The sequence below is a fragment of the Camarhynchus parvulus genome, chromosome Z (genome assembly GCF_901933205.1).
Source record: "Camarhynchus parvulus chromosome Z, STF_HiC, whole genome shotgun sequence".
In the NCBI taxonomy this organism is placed as follows: domain Eukaryota; kingdom Metazoa; phylum Chordata; class Aves; order Passeriformes; family Thraupidae; genus Camarhynchus; species Camarhynchus parvulus.
Genome location: NC_044601.1, coordinates 47277863 through 47299148, shown reverse-complemented (window position 1 = coordinate 47299148; position 21286 = coordinate 47277863). Strand labels below are relative to the sequence as shown.

Below are 21286 nucleotides of genomic sequence, written 5' to 3'. Positions count from 1 at the left end.
GGGTGGAAATTCACCAGAAGTAACCATAGAGAAAGAGTTTATTTCCTTGAGTTTTCATGCTCCTGCACCATTAGCTGGCAATAAAATATTAAAAAACGGAGAAAGAGAAATAAAAACCCTTTTCTGAGGTGCTAAGCATCTCTCTCTTCTATTGATTTTAATGGGAATGATTTTGGTAAGAGCTGTAACTTAGCAATCATTTCAGTCACACTTCTCTGTGCCTGATAGACAACCCGGCATGTACAGCTACAATCATAGTGTCCAGTGCTTTCACGTACTCCTTTGTGGTGGGGTTACCTCTCAGGTTCTCTAATTCAGAGCTATCATTCCCCATTTGCAGAAAATACCTGCATTGTACAAACAACATTTTGTACCTCCACAACAGTATATGCAAAACTGTACAAGTGTTAATGGCAAGGCTCACTTTGAAGAATGTAATTTAATCCCCACTACTTTGTGAAAGAGTACCTCTCTCAAGACAGAAAGCAAAATCCAAATCAAATGTAGGAAACAAAAGAGGGGAATAATACGTAACTTACCTTCTTAAACATAACTAGTGAGATAACAGCAGACGCTGTGAAAAGTGCAGCTATGATTATCATCATAATGCCAACAGGAATACTCTTATTAAGTCCAGTAAGAGATGAAATCCACCCACTGAAGGAAGGAGAAATAACAAAGTTTACTAGTACAGCCATGAACCATTTAATCAGATACCTTCACCAAAGAAAATTTCATAACCTCCTGGTTCTTAACCATTTTGAGTATTTTTAAAGAAAAATAATGGGAATTTTACATAAGCATATTCTGGTTCTATTATATACTTTTTAAGTTTAATTTCCATTTTTTCCCCAGAAAATGCAGTGAAACTGTATGAAAAGTTGTTGTAAATATTATTGTCCTTGAGCAAAACTGTGGAGAAATTAGAAAGCTGCTTCTCAACTGTCATTTCAGATTGATTCAAGACTACATGAATTCATAGATGAGAAAATATCCCTAAAAAGATAGTTTCTAACTTCTATAAATACAGAACAGAATACCACACATACACAGCTTCTATAGGAAGACTCATTTAATTGTATCCACACAGTGATGCTTTCTCAACTGAGGTAAATATAATTTTTTTTGAAGTAGAGAGCATCAGATGAACTAATAGAAAAAAACTGCTCTAGAAGTATCTACTTCAAGCATCTCCCCATTGTTCAAAATTGAAACACCAACAGGCACCAACAGTTTCAGACCTGAAAATTTAAAAAGCAAGCTGCCTTATGAACAAAACCTATGCATTAAGATGAATAAGATTTTTCCACATAATAAAAAAAAAACAACACAAAAAGCCCCTAGCAAAAAATTATGTAAATCCAAACCTTAAAACTGTCCCCTACCTGCTTCACACTGCTTTGATATCCACTGTATCCCACTATAATCTACCACAAATCCCCAAAATCTGAACTGTATTTAGGATTTTCTGGTTTTTCTGATTATCTAGCTAATTTCAGTACTCCTTCCCCAAGAATGCTTAAAAGCACACTTCCCAGACTTGGATGAATAAGCAATAGAGGATTCCAAAGGAAAAAAAAGCATGCTCTTTCCTTAGATAACAATTCTAAAGCAGTACTGTTTTGTCTGCCTTTCATATATCTGGAGGTTTCCAGCAAAAAGCACTGATGGAGGGAAGTGTCATTACCCAACTACAGCACTGCCACTCATGACTCTTCATGTTACCGGCTGGCTACTACAACCTTGCTTTTAGTTAATTCCTTTATTTCAAGGACAGTGACTGATTCCCCATAGTTTCTCCTTGTAAAATCTACATACTAGACCTCAAAGACTCAAATAAAAGATAATATATATACAAGCTTCATGTAAAAGCTTATATATTTGCAAGCATTTAAAAGAAAGAGCAATTTATTGTAGAATATGGATGTGGCTCTAACCAATGTACTTTTCAAATAATATCCAATATTCACCCAAATGCCTTGTTAAGTCGTTCTACAAATTTTAGCCATAAATTTCTCAATAAGAAGCAAGTATATAAATATAATTAGAAATACATAATAATACGAAAAATATGCAAACAATATATTATGGATGTCTAAATTTTTGCTTTCCTTTTTACCTTAAATACAGAATGAGTAATAACTCCTTACACCACCAAAATAGAGGAGGTAGTGTATGAAAGAGTAAGTTCAAAGTGGTTTAAATTGAAGGATAAAATTTTAAGTAGCCCAGTAACAGAAGTACCTCACATTCTTTGGATACATTTCACCCACTTCTCCTAGTCAAGAGCACTCCAAAAATGCTTTCTTTTGAGAATTAAATATAACATTCTAGAGAACACAATATTTTTCCTTTGAAAATACAGACTGTATTGCAGTTGTTACTTCAAATAAGAGTGTTTGTCTCACAGACAGTACAACACTGAGTTTGTACTGTCTGTAAGACAAACACTCTTACTTGAAGAGGGCAAACAGAGTACTCACCAGTTTCCCCATCTTTGAAATCCTGCAGCTTGAAGTACATGTACAGCAAACTGACAGATATATACAAAGAAGAACACAAAGAACCTGAATGAACTGTCACTCCTGAAAGAGGTGGGGAAAAAAAGATTAAAGCAGACAGAAAATTCATTATTTTTATTAATATTCTGTAGTACCAATCTAAGTTTTTACTGCATTAACTAGACAAAAAGTACTTTCATTTATCAAGTGACCTGAAGTATCAGCAATTCTGTGGTTTTTTAGAGTGTTTATTTACAAGAACTGCTCTTTCTTCTTTAATATAGTGATTTTGCCACCTGCCTCTCTAAGAAAGATGAGAATAGTTCTGTTCAGCCCAGAGCAGGGCCCTTCAACTAACCATTTAAGTTTGCATTCTGCTCCACTTTCAGAGTGAAGTTAACAGTGACAGCAGGATGGGAAGAGAATATTTAACTTGTGAAAGGAAAGAAGATCTCATATGGAATTACTGAAACACATGGCACACCAGAATACTGAAGCAGCTGTTATTTTAAAGTAAAATGTACAAAATACATTTCCTGGTAAATTACTAAAATGCCAGCCTTACAAAGACTGAAAACAAATTTCAAAAACCGAGCCAAATATAAATGTACAGGCAAAATTTCAATGAAGACTCAACTTACTACTGTCAAAACTATTGGCTATATAAAATGCTTCCTACTAGAGTTCTTAAGAAAGTAGAAATCATTTAGTTAAGTCACAAAAAGAGATTTTGTCCTAACAGCTCTTCCTGCAGAAGGGAGTTTGTAATTTCTGTACAACCAGTTCAGTTCAATAACTATTTCATTTTCAGCTAAGCAACTGACTGAAAGTTGAATATGCAAGTCGAGTTTTCCTTCCTCAACCAACCAATTTTTTCTAAGAAAATATATGGATTTATTAGACAAGAAATGCAAGTTAAACTATATGATTCCTCGAAGATTTGTGGGTATAGCAATACCTCCTTGGTTAGCAAAAAGAAACACTTCCTGTAGTCTAAATGTTACAGTTAATTCCAACTTCTGGCCATCAATCTTTTAATGCAGGAATAAGGGTATTTCAACTGAGAACATCCTGAATCGCTTCAATGTAAAAAAAAAAAAACAACCCAAAACTTCATGAGTACAGGACTTGAAATCTCTACATGCTGATCTCCACTAAGAAAAAGTTTAATTTTGCATGCAAACACGCCATTCTCTTCTTAATCACACACCTTATGCTTCTGTAGTTTGCAAAGATTGCTAAAACCAGGAAAAATACCAGTTGTTTAATATATACCTGCTCTACTAATTCTTAAGAGTCTTAGGCTATTTCAATTAGAGATACTGTAGATGTCTATCACTTAAAATAACAAAAATACAAGATTTTAAGAGTAGCTGTTCATGAAGTTCATTCAGGAAGGAAAAAAATTAAGACACTATTTACTACTAATCTGCTCAAATTCTTGGATTGTAGAAACAGAGATTTATTGAAAGAGAATATGTTTGCAACTGTTACCAGCCCTTATTAACTTCAACAAAGTTAAGGATTTCGGACAAATATTTTGCCTGTGGTAAAAACGGTAAATACTTTAAAGGATATTCCACGGTATTACTAACTACTGGCATCTGTATTTCAAATTCAACAACTGAATTAATGGCAAACATACTCTTTGTTTCTAATGAAAGCACTTTAAAGGATTATCATCATGATAATCAAGCAAATTGTGGAATGTTAATGCATTTTGACAAGTTTTTAAATATACTAAGTCAAGTTGAAGTTGTTACCTGAAAGCTCCATAAAGTGGTCTGTACCAGCAGACAAAAGAACAAGGGGTAAAAAGCAAGAACCAGAGAATACTCAATCCAAAATCAACCCCTCGTGTAGCATCAACGTAAAACCAGGCCAAACATCCAAAGATATTAAGAAACAGTGTCACTGTATGGACTGTGGAAGCAAAAGCAAAATCGTATTAATTAGGTTATGTTTAAACAATAAATTATTACAACTGCTAAAGTTATACCCGAACTTTTAAACATTTTAAACATTTAAAGAAAACAGCATTTTAAACAAAACATCAGCACGTAGACAATACCAATACCATCTCAAGGCCTTCTGCAATAAATTGATTTTTATAGTTTTCTAAATTTCAGGTAAACCCTGTATTCACAAGTAAGAGGACTCAACATGAAAATTCAAGTACCATCACCTACCTAGCAATGGAAAATATCTCGTCATAAAAATAAAACACTTTCAAACATTAAATTAAGAAAAAAGACGTTTCTAGATGCAATAATTGATTTTTTTTCTACAGTAGTAACTGAATACAAATATTTATGAGACCCCTGAATATTTTTTGAGAAAGCTTAAAAATGACAAAGTGCATCACAAAATGGACGCTCTACACATTCAAATCTGAAAACAACAATTTCCCAAATAGTCTTTCAACAGAAAGCTCTTTGTCTTCCATATAATAAAACAAATACCCCACTTACTAAGAATGTTCTTCAGTAAAACATGGTCTGCAAGAAGCTGTCCTAGATGTTTTAATGTATTTTGTATATTCAAATATTTCTTAGGACACTGGTCTTAGAACACCTGCCTTTTTTGGTGGTCTGTTGTTAGCTCAATAGTATAATTTTCTCACTGGCAGACCTTGTTACACAGTAACTATTCAATTTCTACTAAAAAAATGCATTTGCATTATGACTTTACATTTTATTTTAATTAAGTTTATTTCTTAGAACAGAATAAGGCAATATTAAGAAACATTACAACTACTACCTTCATGCTATCTGGCACAGAATTTAGTTCTGCTAGACTTCAAAGATGAACAGGCATTTTTCTCTTTGTTCAGCAATAACCAGTGATTCAGGAAGGATTTTGCTGCCTCAGAGAACAATTTCTTTCCTTGCGGATCAGGATAAAGTAGGGTATTTATAACTGCACAAACTGCTCCTGACAGCAATGATTTTATTTAAGTTCAGAGCAACATTTTAGGCATTCTTCTGAATAGCAAGGTTAACAGAACAGGCAAGATACTAAAGATTCTGAAAAAGGGAATCCTGAAACACTTTGTTGTTGTCTTAATTATGACTTGAGCTCTAAATCAACACAGTGGGGAAAAACTTAAAAGCAAGATGCACAGATCATTGCATGGAAGACTGATGAAAGTGAAAACATTTCCTCAGATAAATCATATTTTCCAGTAAGAGTTGCCAGAATCAAAATACTTTGTTCTTCAAAAAAAAAGGCAGTTATTGCGCCTACCTATCTTAGCACTGCCCCAAGGGGTAGGCAAACCAACTCCTTTCTGAATTTGTGTGTTTATGCCTCATAAAGCAAAGGAAACTATACAAATCCCAGTTCCTGCTTTCCTTTGATACATACAAGAAAGGGGTATTCTCTCTTTTTCTACTCAATACTGGAACACATGGAGACCCCTATGTTACTAGAAACATTCAAATTCTGGTGGAAACTGAACTTTACAAAATTACTTTCTTTTAATAACTACAATTATGGTAACAGGACAAGTTTTAAAAGAGTATCATCAGCGCAGAAAAGGGGGAAGCAACACACCCACTACTGATACTGAAACCAGCAACACAGGGGTCTGGCTTCACTACAGTAACAGAGTCTCAGCAGTAGAAAACAAGTATTAGCAAGCAATAAAGGAAAACAGAAGACTTGACTGAAAATTCTCACTTCACTGTGCTTGCCATTCACTTGCCTGCTGCAAGATACAGAGAATCATTTATCCTTTGAGCCAATGCCTTCACTAAAGGGAGGCAAGCTTAAACTCTTATATGAACAGACATGTGTTTGTAGGTTCAGGGTACCAGTTATAAAGTACCTTCCACCTACTTGTCTCAGCAAATTAAACCATAACACAAGCTATTAGAAAATAATGACCACCTGGGAGCTGAAATCACCTAAGGCTTCGTGAGAAGTCTGCAACATGCAATTTCTGTATGACAGCCTCACAGCTATAACAATAGTGTACTCTGTGTGATTGATGGAAGCCTTCTCCTAGTTTGTGTGTGGAAGCAGCTGAAGTTGAAAAAAAAGGTGTTCATGCCAGAATAAGAGTCAACATTGGAAAAATACATTAGTTTAATAAATATTAATAATTTACAACTTCCCTGAACAGAAGAGTTCTCCTTTAGATATATTCCTTGTCTTAATTAACTACACTTTTTCATCCATAAATGTCTGAAAGTGAGTTGTAAATTAAAAAAAGATCACAAGTTGTACTGAAGATATTTGGCATGTACATTATTGAGATGATTTTGCTATTCCATTTGAGACCATATGAAAACAAATTTTTGTACTAAGCTTAATTTCAGTAATGTTTCATTGATTATACTTTCAGGAAACTTAAGTCCACATTAGGACACATGACTGTCCCTCTGGACTGGAACTGCCTACAGGCAAATGGGATGCCTGAAGAATGGAGAGTTTCGAAACGACAAGGCAACTCACAAGTGAGGACTGGGCTAGTGAAGTTTGATCACACATAACCTGGGAGCACCAAGGAGCTTCAGATGTTGTTTAGGCTTTTCTTCTTAGTCTGTTCTGCTTACCTGGGAGAGATGTGCTAATATGCCTTACAAAAAAGAGGAAGATCTTCCATAGGGAAAAAATAGATTCTAAAACAGATAACATAACCATTAAATAGCCTTGGATCAGCACATAAACATGTGCTATATAAAATGTGAAGGTACATTTTAAAAATTTCCTGATGAATAACAGTGAATTTGTATGACAGCAACCAGTCAAACCTTGAGAAAACATCACCCACAAGGAAAGGCTGAGTGAAATATGCTAAGTAAGGCAAAAGGAGATGACTAATGGGCATAAATGTATTTTCCACAGCAAGAGTGGATAGAACATGAAAGATCAAACACAGGAGGGGAGAATTAAATTAATATACCAATAAACATCTTCTAATTCTTAAAGTCAGCAACGCATTAGAACAGGCTCGGAGGGAGTTTGTGAAGTGTCTATCATTGGAGGTTCTCAGGGACAGGCAGAACAAATATCTACACAGACTGATATACATATATGCACACACCATCTCTCATATCCTCAGACAGAGGATGAGATGAAAATCTCCTGAACAGAAAGAGAAAAAAGTTGCCACTTCAGTGTATTATTTTTCTACCAGAATCTCTTCCATTTGTAACTTCAAATAAGAAATATTCTTTCAAAATCAAAGTGGTGTTTATTTGGCACATGCTATCAGCCTTGGGAGAGCAGCTTGAAAACATGCTTTTGAGTCTGTTCTTGACTGTTAGCACAAGTCAAGAGACATTGTACTTGACACAATAATAGCACAAAAAGATCTAAACAGTGCTAATGAGCTAGGAAAACTGTCATTTTCATGTGCAAGCCCTTAAAGCACCAATGGCCACACTGCCAAGACAGAACAGAAAAGCTCCAATGGCAACTGTGCAAAGTCATTGCTAATTGATTGTTATAGTTCACAAAAACATGTGAGCACTCAGTCTCTTGGAAAAAAAAAAGTCTCTCCCCTGGGGAAAAAATGTGCAAAGATAAAACACATCAATGAATTAGAAAACTCTGACTTCTGATACAAAAGGAGAAAAGAGGGATGAGTTAATGAAATAGGGATACAAACAGGCTTGTTTTCTCATGAAAGGAAGAGCATATGGATCTTAAACAGGTAAAGAAGTTTCCTCAGAGACATAAAAACCAAGAATGATGATGTCAAATTAATACTAATGGTGGAAATACAGAGAACTAAACTAGTAAGCTTGTTCCCAGGGCTCCTACAAAGGAAAAGGACTGCTTTATAAAGTGCTGAGAATGTAGTACTCAATTTATCCAAATGTGATTATGTTCACAGAACCCCTAGAGCTTACAAGACATAGGAAGTTTTGGAAGAGGAAAAAAAAGAGGCAAGCAGCAGCAGGTCTACCATGGGAATAAATACCTCCTCAGAGGATAAGCAGTCAATGAGAAATTAGCCAAAGCACATAGATGCAATCCCAGGAACCAAAAGACCCAATTCAACAGCCAGCCCTAAGGGATGGGGTTCTACACCCAATCTTTTTTATCTTTCTTTTTTAACTGTGAAATAGATTTTAGTTTTCTTTTTTTTCCTTTATTATGCCCTATTCCTGCCTTCCTTAGTAACACATGTAAATCAGAGAGCACTACAGCTAAAGAACAAAGAACGCAAGAAAACTTGGTTGAAACCTCAGCCTACCTAGAAGACAGTCATGTCAGTATAAAAGCACAGGTCCTATGTATTTTGAAATAATATAATATTGCTTATTTACTTGTTACCATAAAAAGGAAAATTAAGAAGATTATTAATATTCCAACTCTAACTGCTCAACTTCACCACATATTTGAAGCATATGCACTTTCAGAACTCAGTCCTGCAAATGGCCAGAATTGGTAACCATCCTGAAATTTTGAGTATTTCACCTTAGATTTCATATACATCTCAATTATCTGTCAATTTTATGAGAGTGACCAGTCATACGCTCTATAGTTGCTTATCTGAAGATTAATGATCTAGCAATGAATATAGAAAGCAGTAGATTATGATGAAGTGGAATTGATTTGATTCAGTGCTGCCTGCTCATTTCATGTGTTTCAATTACGTGGTTCAATCACAGCAATAAGACCATCAGAGTAATGTGTAAAATTATGGAGATTTCCTAACTACATCTTAAGCTACAAAAAAAAGTTCAGAAAACATCTGAAATCCCCATTTTCTTAGGAAGGCTGAAAATATATTAAAGGCATCAAAGTATCCAAATCTTACAATTTTGTCAGAGTCAGAGTATTTATTAGGCTTGTATCAATCACAGTGGACAAGGCAGAAGAAACAAGTATGGCATCTGCACACTTCTTTAACCCAGCATTTCTGCAGTGAAAACACAGACCCCCAGTGAGGACAAAATAAATCCTACAAAGATGGTGTAGAGCATTCTTTGCCTACAAAGGATAGCTTTAACACGGACTGATTCTTCAGCTAATTGACACTATTTCTTAAAATAGGGTAAAACGATATTAAGCCTTTGCTATAGATGAAAGCTATATTAAACTATATAAAATTATGTATATTAAAGTAAATGGGTATTCTACATCTTGGACTCAAAAGTCTATTAACACTAATTGTGAGATTTATTCCTTAACATGTAAGCTGATTTTAAAACCAGTAGAATTATTTCTAAGTTAATAAATGGTCAAAGTTCATTTTACAACTGGAGAAACTTTAACCAGACAATTGCAATAAATTAGAACCAAATTGCCCCAGGATAATCCTCCTTTTCTTCTGTGGAAGCTTTTATGATGTAATTCAATACTTTTAAAACAGAAGTTAACATAAAATTTTGCTTCAATATTTGGCTTCTAGATTTAAAATAATTCTTCATTACAGATGCTCCAAAAGCCAAAATAGCAGGTGTATATTACCAAGCTTGAACAGGCATTTTATTTTTCTTCAAAAGAAAATACTTACACATCCACAAATAGTACATAATCTTTACTGTCTTCTGGAATTCTACAGGAATGTCTACTGAAAAATCCTGGTAAAAACAAGGACCTACAGGAAAATTCTCAGGGAGAGGTGGCCAGTTATTTTTTCTACCTGCAAAACAGAAAATAAAGGAGAAAAAAAGAGATGTGTATAATGTAGTTTCAGTCTCTGTATACTTGAAAGAGATACATGTTTGAACTTGTTTGAAGTGTTTAATGCATGAGTTTCTCAAGTGGAGGGATAACTCGGGCTACCAAAACCCAGGAGCTTTAAGAGCAATCCTTAACATAAACTTCAGAAATTAAATACAATTAAGTGTAGCCAGGTCAAGGAAAGTAAAATAGTTATCTACATAAAAGACTAAGCAGGTATCTAACATTTCCTAAAAAGTAAGAGAATTTTTCACAAAACAGATACGGACAGAAAAACAATTTCTGAGAATCCCTTGACTTTTAAATGAGTAAGTCCCACCATACATAGTCTGTTGAACACAAAGACAGGGGACTGAAAAGCATTCTTCATTTTCAGAATCCTGATATTCTTAGTGTCAATGTATCTCTAGTTTCCAATATGATTTCCTGCCAAAACTTACCTAAATGGCAGGAAGTCTCAAGAAAGACAGTTACTGAAATGGTCTGTAAGTACCTTTTTCTAACAAGACTATGCCCTACAGCATCACTGTATTTTGATAAAGTTGTGTGACAGAGTGAGGACACTGCAAAGGACACAGGATCGGACACTTGGATTTCCTGAATACTTATCTGATTGCAGGCTAGAGTTTACACTCTGCTGAACACAAGTCATACCAAGCACAGACTCAGAGATTCAGTTGAGACTATCACTGCAACAAACCTTTGCCATAGCATTTCAAACTCAGAATGCAAGAGATATATTCACCATGTGACCGAATTAATTAGTTGAAATAGGAAGCAGCACACTTTTATTAGGTCGAATGCAATGCTGCACAGAACCTGAGCTGAGAAGGTCAAAGGCATCAAGCTGACATACCAGCTCGAAGATCTTTCACTGTAGTAAATTATGACAACATATGACAACAGTGTTCTAGATCTGCAGCCAGCATCTTAAGGCAAATGAATGCAAATAGCTAGAGAATTCCAAAAGACCCTGTTCTCCAATCAAGACCACTCTACAGTGTTTTCAAAGGAATCCAAGTTAGTGTGCATGTCCCTGGGATCCAGAAATGTAATTAATGGAATAGTTCAAAGTTGTGCCAGAGTAGGTTCACAATGGACATCAGGAAGCATTTCCTTACCAAGAAAATGGTCAAACACTAGAATGGTTTTCCTAGAGGAGTGGTCAACATCCTCAGCCTGTCAGTGTTTCAGGGCATATGAACAATGTCCTCAATAACATGCTTTAACTTATTGGTACTGGACAGGCAGTTGGACTATACAGCCATTCTCAGTCAGGAGGGCAGCAACAGCAACCGAAGTAAGTTTTGGGGGTGAAATCAAGCTCTCCAGAGGTTTCTTGAGCTCAGGGACACCTGAAAAGCAGCCCAAAACCTTTCAGGACCCAGAAGCTCTCACTAACCAGTCAGGAGCGGAGTGAACATTACGAGGAGCAGGGTGGGAGATTAATCAGCTTTAGGGAGCATGAGTGACCAGAACATGGGGCATCAAAAAGATGTGGTGCAGCAGGGAGAGTGCTGCAATGCGCAGGTAGGTCCATGCCTCAGGTAAGAGCTAAGTGCTCTGTCTGCCATAATGGTGGGCACTTGTCTCAGAATCAAAACAAGTGTGTCTACTGAGACAGTCCCAGAAAAGTACAACTGACACATCCACTGAGGGAACTGGTAAAGAAAGAGACAAGAGTACAGGTGGCAGTTTGCAATGGATGCACAGATATTTCTACTGGAGAAAAGGCTTGTACCTGCATGAAATGTGCATAGTTTGATCAACTGCTGCTGAAGGTACAAAATTACAGCAGGCAGTGTTAGAGGGACTGAAACGGTGACAGAGAAATGGCTTCAAAACCATACACCTACAATAGACATCACTGAGTGTGAGACACCTTAGATCCTGGTGACCCACAAATACAGAGCTCAAGTCCAACCTCTAGCCTCCAACATCCACACCAGAACAGTCCATTAGCAAGTCCAACAAGGAACATCCAGACCAGCAGCACTACAGTCACTACAGTAAGAAGAAAATCTGAGTAATTGTGGCAGATGACTGTCTTAGGGTCCCTAAGACACAATCTACCAGCCCAATCAAGAGTTACAAGAGGCAATGCTGCCTATCAGGGACAAAGATCCATGACGCTGCCAAGAGTCGCCCAATTTGTCAAGAACATGGACCACAGCCCAGTATTCCTCTCTCACATGGGTACAAATGCTACCACAAGCCAAAAAATATGCAGGATCACGGAAGACTATGAAGTGCTGGCAAGATAAGTGATGAACACTAGTGCCCAAGTCATCTTCTCATATATCTTCCCGGTCACAGAAACAGGGACAGCCAAAAGCAGCCACACTGTGCAGCTCAACATCTGGCTTCCTGGCCACGATCAAGGTTTTGGCTTTTATAACAATGGGTTTTCCTTGAATGATTGTGGCCTGTTAGGGAGGAATGAGACCCCCCTGCTAAAAAAAGGGCAAGAGAATCTTTGGCAGCATACTGGCCAATTTGGTGAGATGGACTTTAGACTACAGGACTCAGGGGTAGGGTCCTAAGTAGCTATGATTATTCTAATGCTTTTTTCTAGGGACGAGGTCATGTCAACCAGTGCATCAACAGATGTTCCTTGACTGCTTCTCAAGATGAGAATCACGGGGCTAATGACATCAAGGGTGTTCATGGTTACAATGAATCCTGTTACGCTCTATCTAGGGAATCTGGATGTTTGATTACCTGTCTGAAGTTGCCTGTACACACACAGCAGCATGGGGAATAAACAAGAACTGGAAATCTATGTGTAGTTGCAAGGCCATCACCTCACTGCAATTAGAGATATGGTAGGATAGCTCACATGACTGGAATAATTTCACGCATGGCTGTGGATTTTTTAGAAAGGACAGGTCAGAGAGACAAGGTGGTGGAGTTGTTCTTCATATAAGAAAGCAACTGAATTGTATCAAGCTCTATTCAGGGGCAAAGAAATGAGTTGACAGTTTATGGGTGAGAATTAAGAGACAGGCTAATATGGGTGATACTGTTGTGGGGTGCTTACTTGTAGGCCATCTGATGAGCAGAAGGAAGTTGATGAGGCTTTCTATGGACAGCTGGCAATATCCACACCATCATAGGTTTTCCTGGGGACTTCAACAATCTTGGTATTTGTAGGACAACATGGCCCAGCACACATAGTCCAGGAAATTCCTGAAGATCACTGAAGACAATTTTTTGATGCATGCGATATATGAGCCAATAACAAAAGATGTGTTGCTGGACAATTGTGTTGGGGTGATTTTTCAATGATACTCTATTCCCTAATCATCTGCCTTATTCCCAGAAATGGCTACTGGAGCTTTAAGATAAATCAGGGGAGGGGCAGGGAGTCTTGGTTTTTATTCATGGGTTTTATTCAAAGCCTCTCTCCAGAGCATGCGGCTGTGGTACAGGCCAGAACATCACATTCTTGCTTTTACTAGATTAGTTTTTGCTAGCTTAAGCATATTTTTTTTTCCTTCCTTTCCCCTGGCCTGGAGGTTGCAGCAGGAATCCTTTTGGTTTTTTTTATTGAACTGTTTCTGCTGCATTTTTGATTGGAGATCGAAGTTGCTGAGATGGTGGACCAGCAGGGTGGCTACTCTGAGCCCCCAACCTCAGGAAAAAAGGCTGAGCCAACAAGAGAAAGGACACCAAAATTCACTAGCTTCATCTGGTGTGAGGAGGACAACAATGCCAGAAGTTCAACAGATTCCCATTTGTTTTGCCTGAGTTGTGGTGTGAACTCCTTTTTCCCCTTCCCTGAGACAAAGGGGCCAGCCACTATTTTTTTTCTTCCAAGTCACACCTCCAGGCCCTGATAAGATGCACCCATGGGTGCTGGGGGAGCTGGTAGATGCTGTAGCAAAGCCATTCCCCACCATCTTTGAAAAATCATAGGAAACGGGAACCTGGCCTGATGACTGAAGGAATGCCAGCGTTACTCCCATCTTCAAAACTGGCAAGAAGGAGGGGGATCCAGGAAGCTACTGGCCAGTCAGCCTCACCTCCATGCCTGGAAAGGTGATGGAACAGAACATTCTGGAGGTCAGCACCAAGCATGCAGAAGAAAAGAAGGTCATAGGTGCAGTCAGCAGGATCTTCCCCAGGGGGAAATCATGCTTGACCAATCTGACAGCCTCCTGTGATGGCAGGGCAGGATGGGTAGGTGAGGGGAGAGCAGTGGTTGTTGTCTGCCTCCACTTGAGCAAGGCTTTGAACACCATCTCCCATAACATCCTCATAGGCAAGCACAGGAAGTGTGGTTTAGATGAATGGACAGTGGGGTGGACCAAGGGCTGGCTGAATGGCAGAGCTCAGAGGGTCAGGATCAGGGCAGCAGAATCCAGTTGGAGGCCTGTAGTCAGTGGTGTTCCCCAGGGATCAATACTGGGCCCAGTCTCAATCAACTTGTTTATCACTGGCCTGGGTGAAGGGATCCAAGGTACCCTCAGCAGGTTTGCTGATGATCCAAACTGGGAGTGGCTGAAACACCTGAAGGCTCTGCTGCCTTCGGGCTGGGCCTTGGTGGGCTGGAGAGTTGGACAGAGAGAACCCTGATGAGGCTCAGCAAGGGCAAGTGCAGGGTCCTGCAGCTGGGGAGGAATAACCCCAAGTACCAGCACAGGCTGGGGCTGCCCCACTGAAGAGCAGCTCTGCAGAGAAGGACCTGGGAGTCTTGGTGGATCACAAGGTGACAATGAGCCAGCAGTGTGCCCTTGTGGCCAGGAGGCCCAGCGGGATCCTGGGCTGCACTGGGAAGAGTGTGGCCAGCAGGTCAAGGCAGCTGATCCTCCCCCTCTCCTGGGCCCTGGTGAGGCCACATCTGGAGTGCTGTGTCCAGCTCTGGGCTCCTCAAGACAAGAGAGAAATGGAGCTTCTGGAGAGGGTCCATTGAAGGGTCACAAAGATGATGAGAGATCTGGAGCATCTCTCTTAACGAGGAGAGACAGAGCTGGGCCTGTTTAGTCTAGAGGAGAGAAGGCTGAGAGGGGATCTCATCAATGCATATAAATATCTCAGAGGTGAGTGCCAAGAGGATGGTGCCAGACTTTTCAGGGGTGCCCAGATACTGGACAAGAAGCAATAGCAATAAACTAAAACACAAGAAGTTTCACTTAACATTAGGAAGAAATTCTTTACATTGAGAGTGCTTTACATTGAGAGCTTTGTGGACTGTCCCTCTCTGGAGACTGTCAAAACCCATCTGGATGCATTCCTGTTCCTGTATCACATGTTCCAGGTGACCCTGCCTTGGAAGACATTACCTCCACAGTCCCTTTCCAACTCTATTCCAATCATTATTCTGTGATTCATTGTATGTCCCTTCCAACTGAAAATATTTTATTCTAGTCTACAAAATCTCCTGACAACTTGAATTACTAAGGAATTAAGCAATTTGGAATTATAACACTGCATATTCAAAAAAAGACCAGCATGTGTGAAAATAAAACAGAACTGTAGATAAAAGTGAAATGACCAGATAAAGTCAACCTTTCATACAATGGTTTGCTTTGTTGGGTTTTGGGGTTCTTTTGAAAAGGAATATTCCCACAGATGTACTTGTAGCAAAACATCTTCAGTTAAGAGGATGTAAATCTTCTCACACATGTGAAATTGCTGTAAAAAACAGCTGATTTTGCACAGCACAGAGCTTGTGGCATACAAAAAATTTAATAAAAGTTTAATAATAGAATTGATCTTTCTGGTATTTGTGTAGAATATTATGTTTGTAACATAGCAAAAGAAATTAAATATTTCAAACCACAAGAGTTCTTATACAGGTGTAAATAGATAAATGAGAAATCAGAGATGTTACTTCAAGAAGTTGGTTTTACTTCATCTCAAAATGCTCCATTTTTATTCAGTAGTGTTACTCAGATACTAATCTAGAATAAAAATAGAAAAGAATAATAGATAAAAGAGAATAACATGCTACAGAGGCCACATTTAAATTTTTTTCACTGAAAATCTGAAAGGACAGCGCAGTTTATTCACTGCATTCATCTTCTCAAGGGAGATAAACTTCCTTTTCCTGAAGACATTACAAAAATCCCTCTTCAATCTGCTTCACAATGTCACTGTAAAATAAAAAAGTTTCTAAGGAAAAGTGACATTTCAGAAATTTAAAGTATATTTTTCATGCATACCTCCTTGCTGATTGAGACTCTGCATTTCCCTTTCTCTGCGATCTAGTTCAGCTGCTTTTCTTTCCAGTTCTTCCTGACGCTTTAGCAGTTCTGCCTGGGCCAAGGCATGCTCCTGAACAAAACAAATATCACCAGATATTGACAAAAAGTATGAACATGGCATAAATATTCCAAGTCTTTTCACTATAATTAAGCGCCTCTACTTATGAAGACTGAACCAATATAGCACAAATTCACGTATTACCAATTACTTAAAGGCAGTATTAATTTTAATTTGGAAAGCAATACTCACTTACAAAATACATTATTCCAGAAGCATATTTAAATAATTATTATTAAAAGGAACCTAGTGCCTAAAAGTTGCAGACAAACCTTTGCTATTTGTGTGTAGGAAGATGGTTCTTCTGTTGGTTTCATTATTGCTGGCTGGGTACTGGGTACATTCGGCATTTTCACATTTCCTGGAGGAGGCTAAGAAAACAAAAGACAATTATAGAGAAATATTTTCCTATTCTAATAAACTTCTTTTCATTATGTCTGTAAGAACCAATTTAGATGTTTTAAAGGAAGTGCTACTGAAATAAATTGAAAACTCAATATGCTGCTTTCAATATTTATAATCTTTAGAAAAGAAGACATCAACTGAGTTCTGTGGTGCAGGTTATCTTGCATTACTTTCAATAAACACACAAAGAATTCTAGGAATTCAGTAAAAGTAAATGGAATTTTAATTTTGTTCAGACATGAATATTAATACAACCAGTAACTGTTTCAGAGGATTGCAGCATTTAAGAGTCATCTATTCATACTCTGAAACTCCATGTAATTTATTAATAATGTCTTCCAGAGCCTTCTACTTAACAAAGGTTTATATCACTGTCATGGTTTGACACTGGCACAATGCCAGTGCCCCATGAAAATATACTTCCCTGGTGTTTGCTGTGAGATGTGACCAGGAAATAAGCAAAGCAGGCCTCTACCTTAGAAAAAAAAGTTTATTAACTAAACTACAAAAGGAAAAAAACCACACACACACACACACGCACACACACACCTGGAAAATGAAAACTCCACAAAAAAAGCATTTCCTCCTCCCCCCCACCACATTTCCAATACATCTTCCAAATTTCAAGTCTCCATCCATCACCCTGTAAATACTCAATTCCAGTCCATCAAGAGGAGAGGAGTCCTTCTTGGGGCCATGCTGACCTCTTCCTTGCATGCCCAGCGCTCTCACCACTGGACAAGGAACAGAGCTGCTTCAAGGGTTATCCTTTTAAGGGTGCTTTGACCAGTTCCAAAAAAGCACAGTTTTCTCTCATCTCGGGACCTCTTGTCCCCCCCATACTTATCTACCCCCTGGGGCCGGGGGGTCTCCAAAACTGAACCCTCTCAGTTCTGAGCCATCGCCTCCCCACTGCATGCAGCCTCTGTGTCACGAGGAAGCATGGTTCTGTCCATGGCTGTACCAAAAAGAGTCCAGCAACCAGCTACTCCATCATCTCTTTCCGGCCTCTTCTTTACTCTCCCAGCCTCACTCACTGCTCCGACTGTCATTCTCTTGCCCATTTCCTCTTTATCATCCACTCCATCTCCCCTCCAGGAAAGGTCCAAATGCTCTGTGAGGTCTTCATTGTCCAGAAAGGGGTTAACAAACTCCTGCATGCGGCCAGGCTCCTTCCCTGCTGCACTCCCCCCTTCCCCCTCCTTCTTCACAGGCCGATATCACTTCAAGGCCAGAGGCCCATACCAGCTTTCTCTCTCTCATCTTCTAGCTGGGGGGGGGGGCTGCCCAAATCTTCTCGGGGCCTCTCTCCCTCTGTCTCTCCTGGGGGGGGCTGCCCAACACCTCCTGGTGCCCCCACCACCCTTCCATCCTGAGGGGTCAGGCCTACCTCTGCCGGGCCGCAGGTTTCCCCTCCCCCGCCCAGCTCGAAGCCGGGCAGGGGAGGCCTTGCCTCTTTGCTGGCCGGAAATCAAAGAGGGAGCCCAAGGGAGTGCTCTGCTTCTAACCCCTGTGTTCTCAGAGGCGCATCCACCCTCAGTGGCCAAGCCTGGTGTCAATTTAAAATCTGAACACCTATTGGCCTCTGGCCACTCCATTCCCAGAAAACCTGCTTCCTGTAAACCCACGACAATCACCCAGATAACTAGAGAAGTAAGGTAACATATGAAACTTTCAAATTCAAGATCCATAATCTATTGCTTTACTATTTCACCAATTTTTGCTAGGTATCACTCCAGAATTTCTCCTAGGTTAATACATGTGTTAAGAATATAATCACAGCAAAATATACATTTCAGCCATTGTATTCAGAAGATACAGACTGCTGCTGAAATACAGTAGTATTTCTTTCATTAAGCACAGAAAAAAATACATGTTTTTGATACTACTATATTTTCATACTTACGTAGTTTCATAATAAATGCTAGAAGTTCAATATGGCTTTCATGCGTTTTCTCAGGTTACTATTCAAAGACCACAGCCATGCAAAATAGGCACAGGTATTATAAATTATCTATGATAGATGAAGAACCTAGTGAAGAAAGCATCATGATCATAGAGCACTTCAAGTTGAAAGGGACATGTAAGGATCATGGAGTCCAACTCCCAGCTTAAGTTGGTTATGCAGGACCTTCCCCTCAGGGACCAATTCTGGCTCTAATGACTGTATTATCTCTCAAGTGTTTGTCCCTTGCTCACAGAATAACCTTCTCCAAAATTTTACCAGGCACTGGAGTGAAACTTATTGGCCTGTAATTACCAAAGTCATCCCTCTTAGTCTTACTGAAAACTGGGACAACATCTGCCAGCTTCCAGTCAACTGGTACCTTTCCAAACCCCCATGACCATTGAAAAATAACATGGAGAGGACCCACGACAATGATCAGCTAGCTCCTGCAGGACACTGGGATGAATTGCATCAGGCCCCATTGACTTATGTGCATTCAGTGGGAACAATAAATCTTGAATACCTTGAGAGTTTACAAAGCCTTCAAGTCACAAGACTACAAGGGTCCCTGGACCCATCAGTGGTGTTATAGATAGAGGTAAAAAAGACATTAAACTGCTCTGTCCATACCCCTAACTGTGAAGTGACTGACCTCATCAAGTAATAGACCAATATTATCTCTGAACATTCTTTTGCTGTTGACTTTTTTAAAAGGTCATTCTGTCATCCACCACAGTGCTGTCCACCTTGGATGGTCATCAAGCTTTAACCACACAAATCTCCTCCCTGCAGTGGCAAACAGCATCTCTGCAAACCCTCCTGTCTCATCTGTCCTTGTTTTCAATGTACAAACATCTCCCATTTTTATTTAAGTTCTAGAAAAAGATCCCTGCTCAGCCAACTTGGCCTTCTGACTCACTTTCTTGAATAACAATACTTTGAAATTGCTTGCTCTTGAACTCTTAAAAGATGACTCTTTAAAAAATTACCATAATGCTTTTTAAACTCAGTTTGCTTTAAGTCTTCCTGCCAAACTAAAGTACTTATTTTTATAACCCTAATCAAAGCTGAGAAGCAAAAATAATACCACAGCTACTCACAATGAAACAAACAGAAGTATTCAAATGCCTTGGAAAATCATTTAGCTCCCAAAATAATGCTCAACAAAAAGACCTGCAAAACGTAGCTGCACAGTCTGGGCTTTTCATAGAAATGAGGAGTACTGAAGTTGTATCAGTATACTCTCAAGCTCTAGCATTGTGCTCACAACCTGGGCTGCATCCAAAGAAGCTTAACCAGAAGCTGCCCATGTCAGGGGAAGCACTTTTGTTTCTCCTCTCTCCTCTCGTGACACCCCAACTGGAATACTGCACCCAGGTCTGGAACCCCCAGTCTAAGAGGACCATGAACATAGTGAGTTCAGAGGAAGGACACCAAGAGGGTCAGAGGAATGGGGCACCTCTCCAGTGAGGACAGGTTGAAAGCTGGGTTTGTTCAGCCTGGAGAAGAAAAGGCTCTGGGAAGACCTTGTAGAACCTTCCAGTACCTGAAAGACAGCTTAAGCTGGCTGCACCTTGAGAGAAACCTAGAACAAAGAAGTCCCTGGGCTTCTATACCCTCACAACCCATGAACTCATTCTCCACATGTTCTTTATGTGCTCTGCATATGCCTTTTGGTCCCATATGGTTTTTGATGTGGGGCCTACTAGTTCCTTATGGAATTGTTTATGTGTCACTGTTTTTATCTGGACAGACTTGCAGCTTCAGTTGACAGTTGCAGCTTTTTAATCACTCAGCCTGCATTTGTCTTAAAAGCTCCCTTCACAAAATTAAGTAACAGTTAAAGAATAGTTCAACTTCCCAAAGTGAAAGTTTGTAGTTTGCAGCGTAAAGTTTCAGCAATAGTCAGCTTAAAAACAATCAGAACACAGTTGAAAAAAAATCATCTAACTAAACTTGTTTCCAACAGCTGACAGGAGATAGGTGTTCAAAAGACATTCTCTCTTGAATTGATTTCCTCATACAGGTGAAGTTTATTTATTTGGGACAGGTTAAAAATTCCAGAATAAGTTAGGAGTGGATGATCAGTTTGATTTCTTACAGAATTCTGTGTTTTCTGCTGTGTTTAGACACAAGATGGAATGATAGGGAGCTACCCAGGAATTTGCTGGACAAAAAGAAGTCCACTGAAATACATCTCTTGAAACAATAACAGAAAATCCAACCTCACTAATGATTTTATCCCAATTTTCTAGTGCGGCAATTTGAAATTGGTTGCTATATGCATTATTATGTATAGGTATGGTCTAAGGTTGGAAGATGTAGCTGGCGGTTTGTATTCTATCACAACCTGTTAGAGGTGGGGCAGTTATCCTCTGGGGAAGATAACTTTAATTGGGCAGTTTTCTCTATCTCTCCCACAACCAATCCTCCCTCCAGAGAGATATCTTCTGTTAAGATGGACCATTGAGTGTCACTGCATGACTGATAAAATTACATCATCCCATTGTGAGATGCTCCA

At 39.0% G+C, this 21286-nt stretch overlaps 1 protein-coding gene across 2 annotated transcripts in view; it reads right to left on the bottom strand.

Annotated features, from left to right (window-relative positions):
- The window catches only part of SCAMP1 (secretory carrier membrane protein 1), a 45175-nt gene that overhangs the window by 4287 nt on the left and 19602 nt on the right, over window positions 1-21286 (bottom strand). Inside the window, exons 3-8 of one of the 2 annotated variants that reach the window (XM_030968332.1) lie at window positions 16685-16783; window positions 16313-16424; window positions 9976-10104; window positions 4265-4424; window positions 2484-2585; window positions 540-657 (exon numbers count right to left, since the gene is read on the bottom strand). In XM_030968332.1, the coding sequence (XP_030824192.1) occupies window positions 540-657; window positions 2484-2585; window positions 4265-4424; window positions 9976-10104; window positions 16313-16424; window positions 16685-16783 (720 nt within the window). The remainder of the gene's footprint in view (window positions 1-539; window positions 658-2483; window positions 2586-4264; window positions 4425-9975; window positions 10105-16312; window positions 16425-16684; window positions 16784-21286) is intronic. The other variant, XM_030968333.1, reaches the window with a different exon arrangement.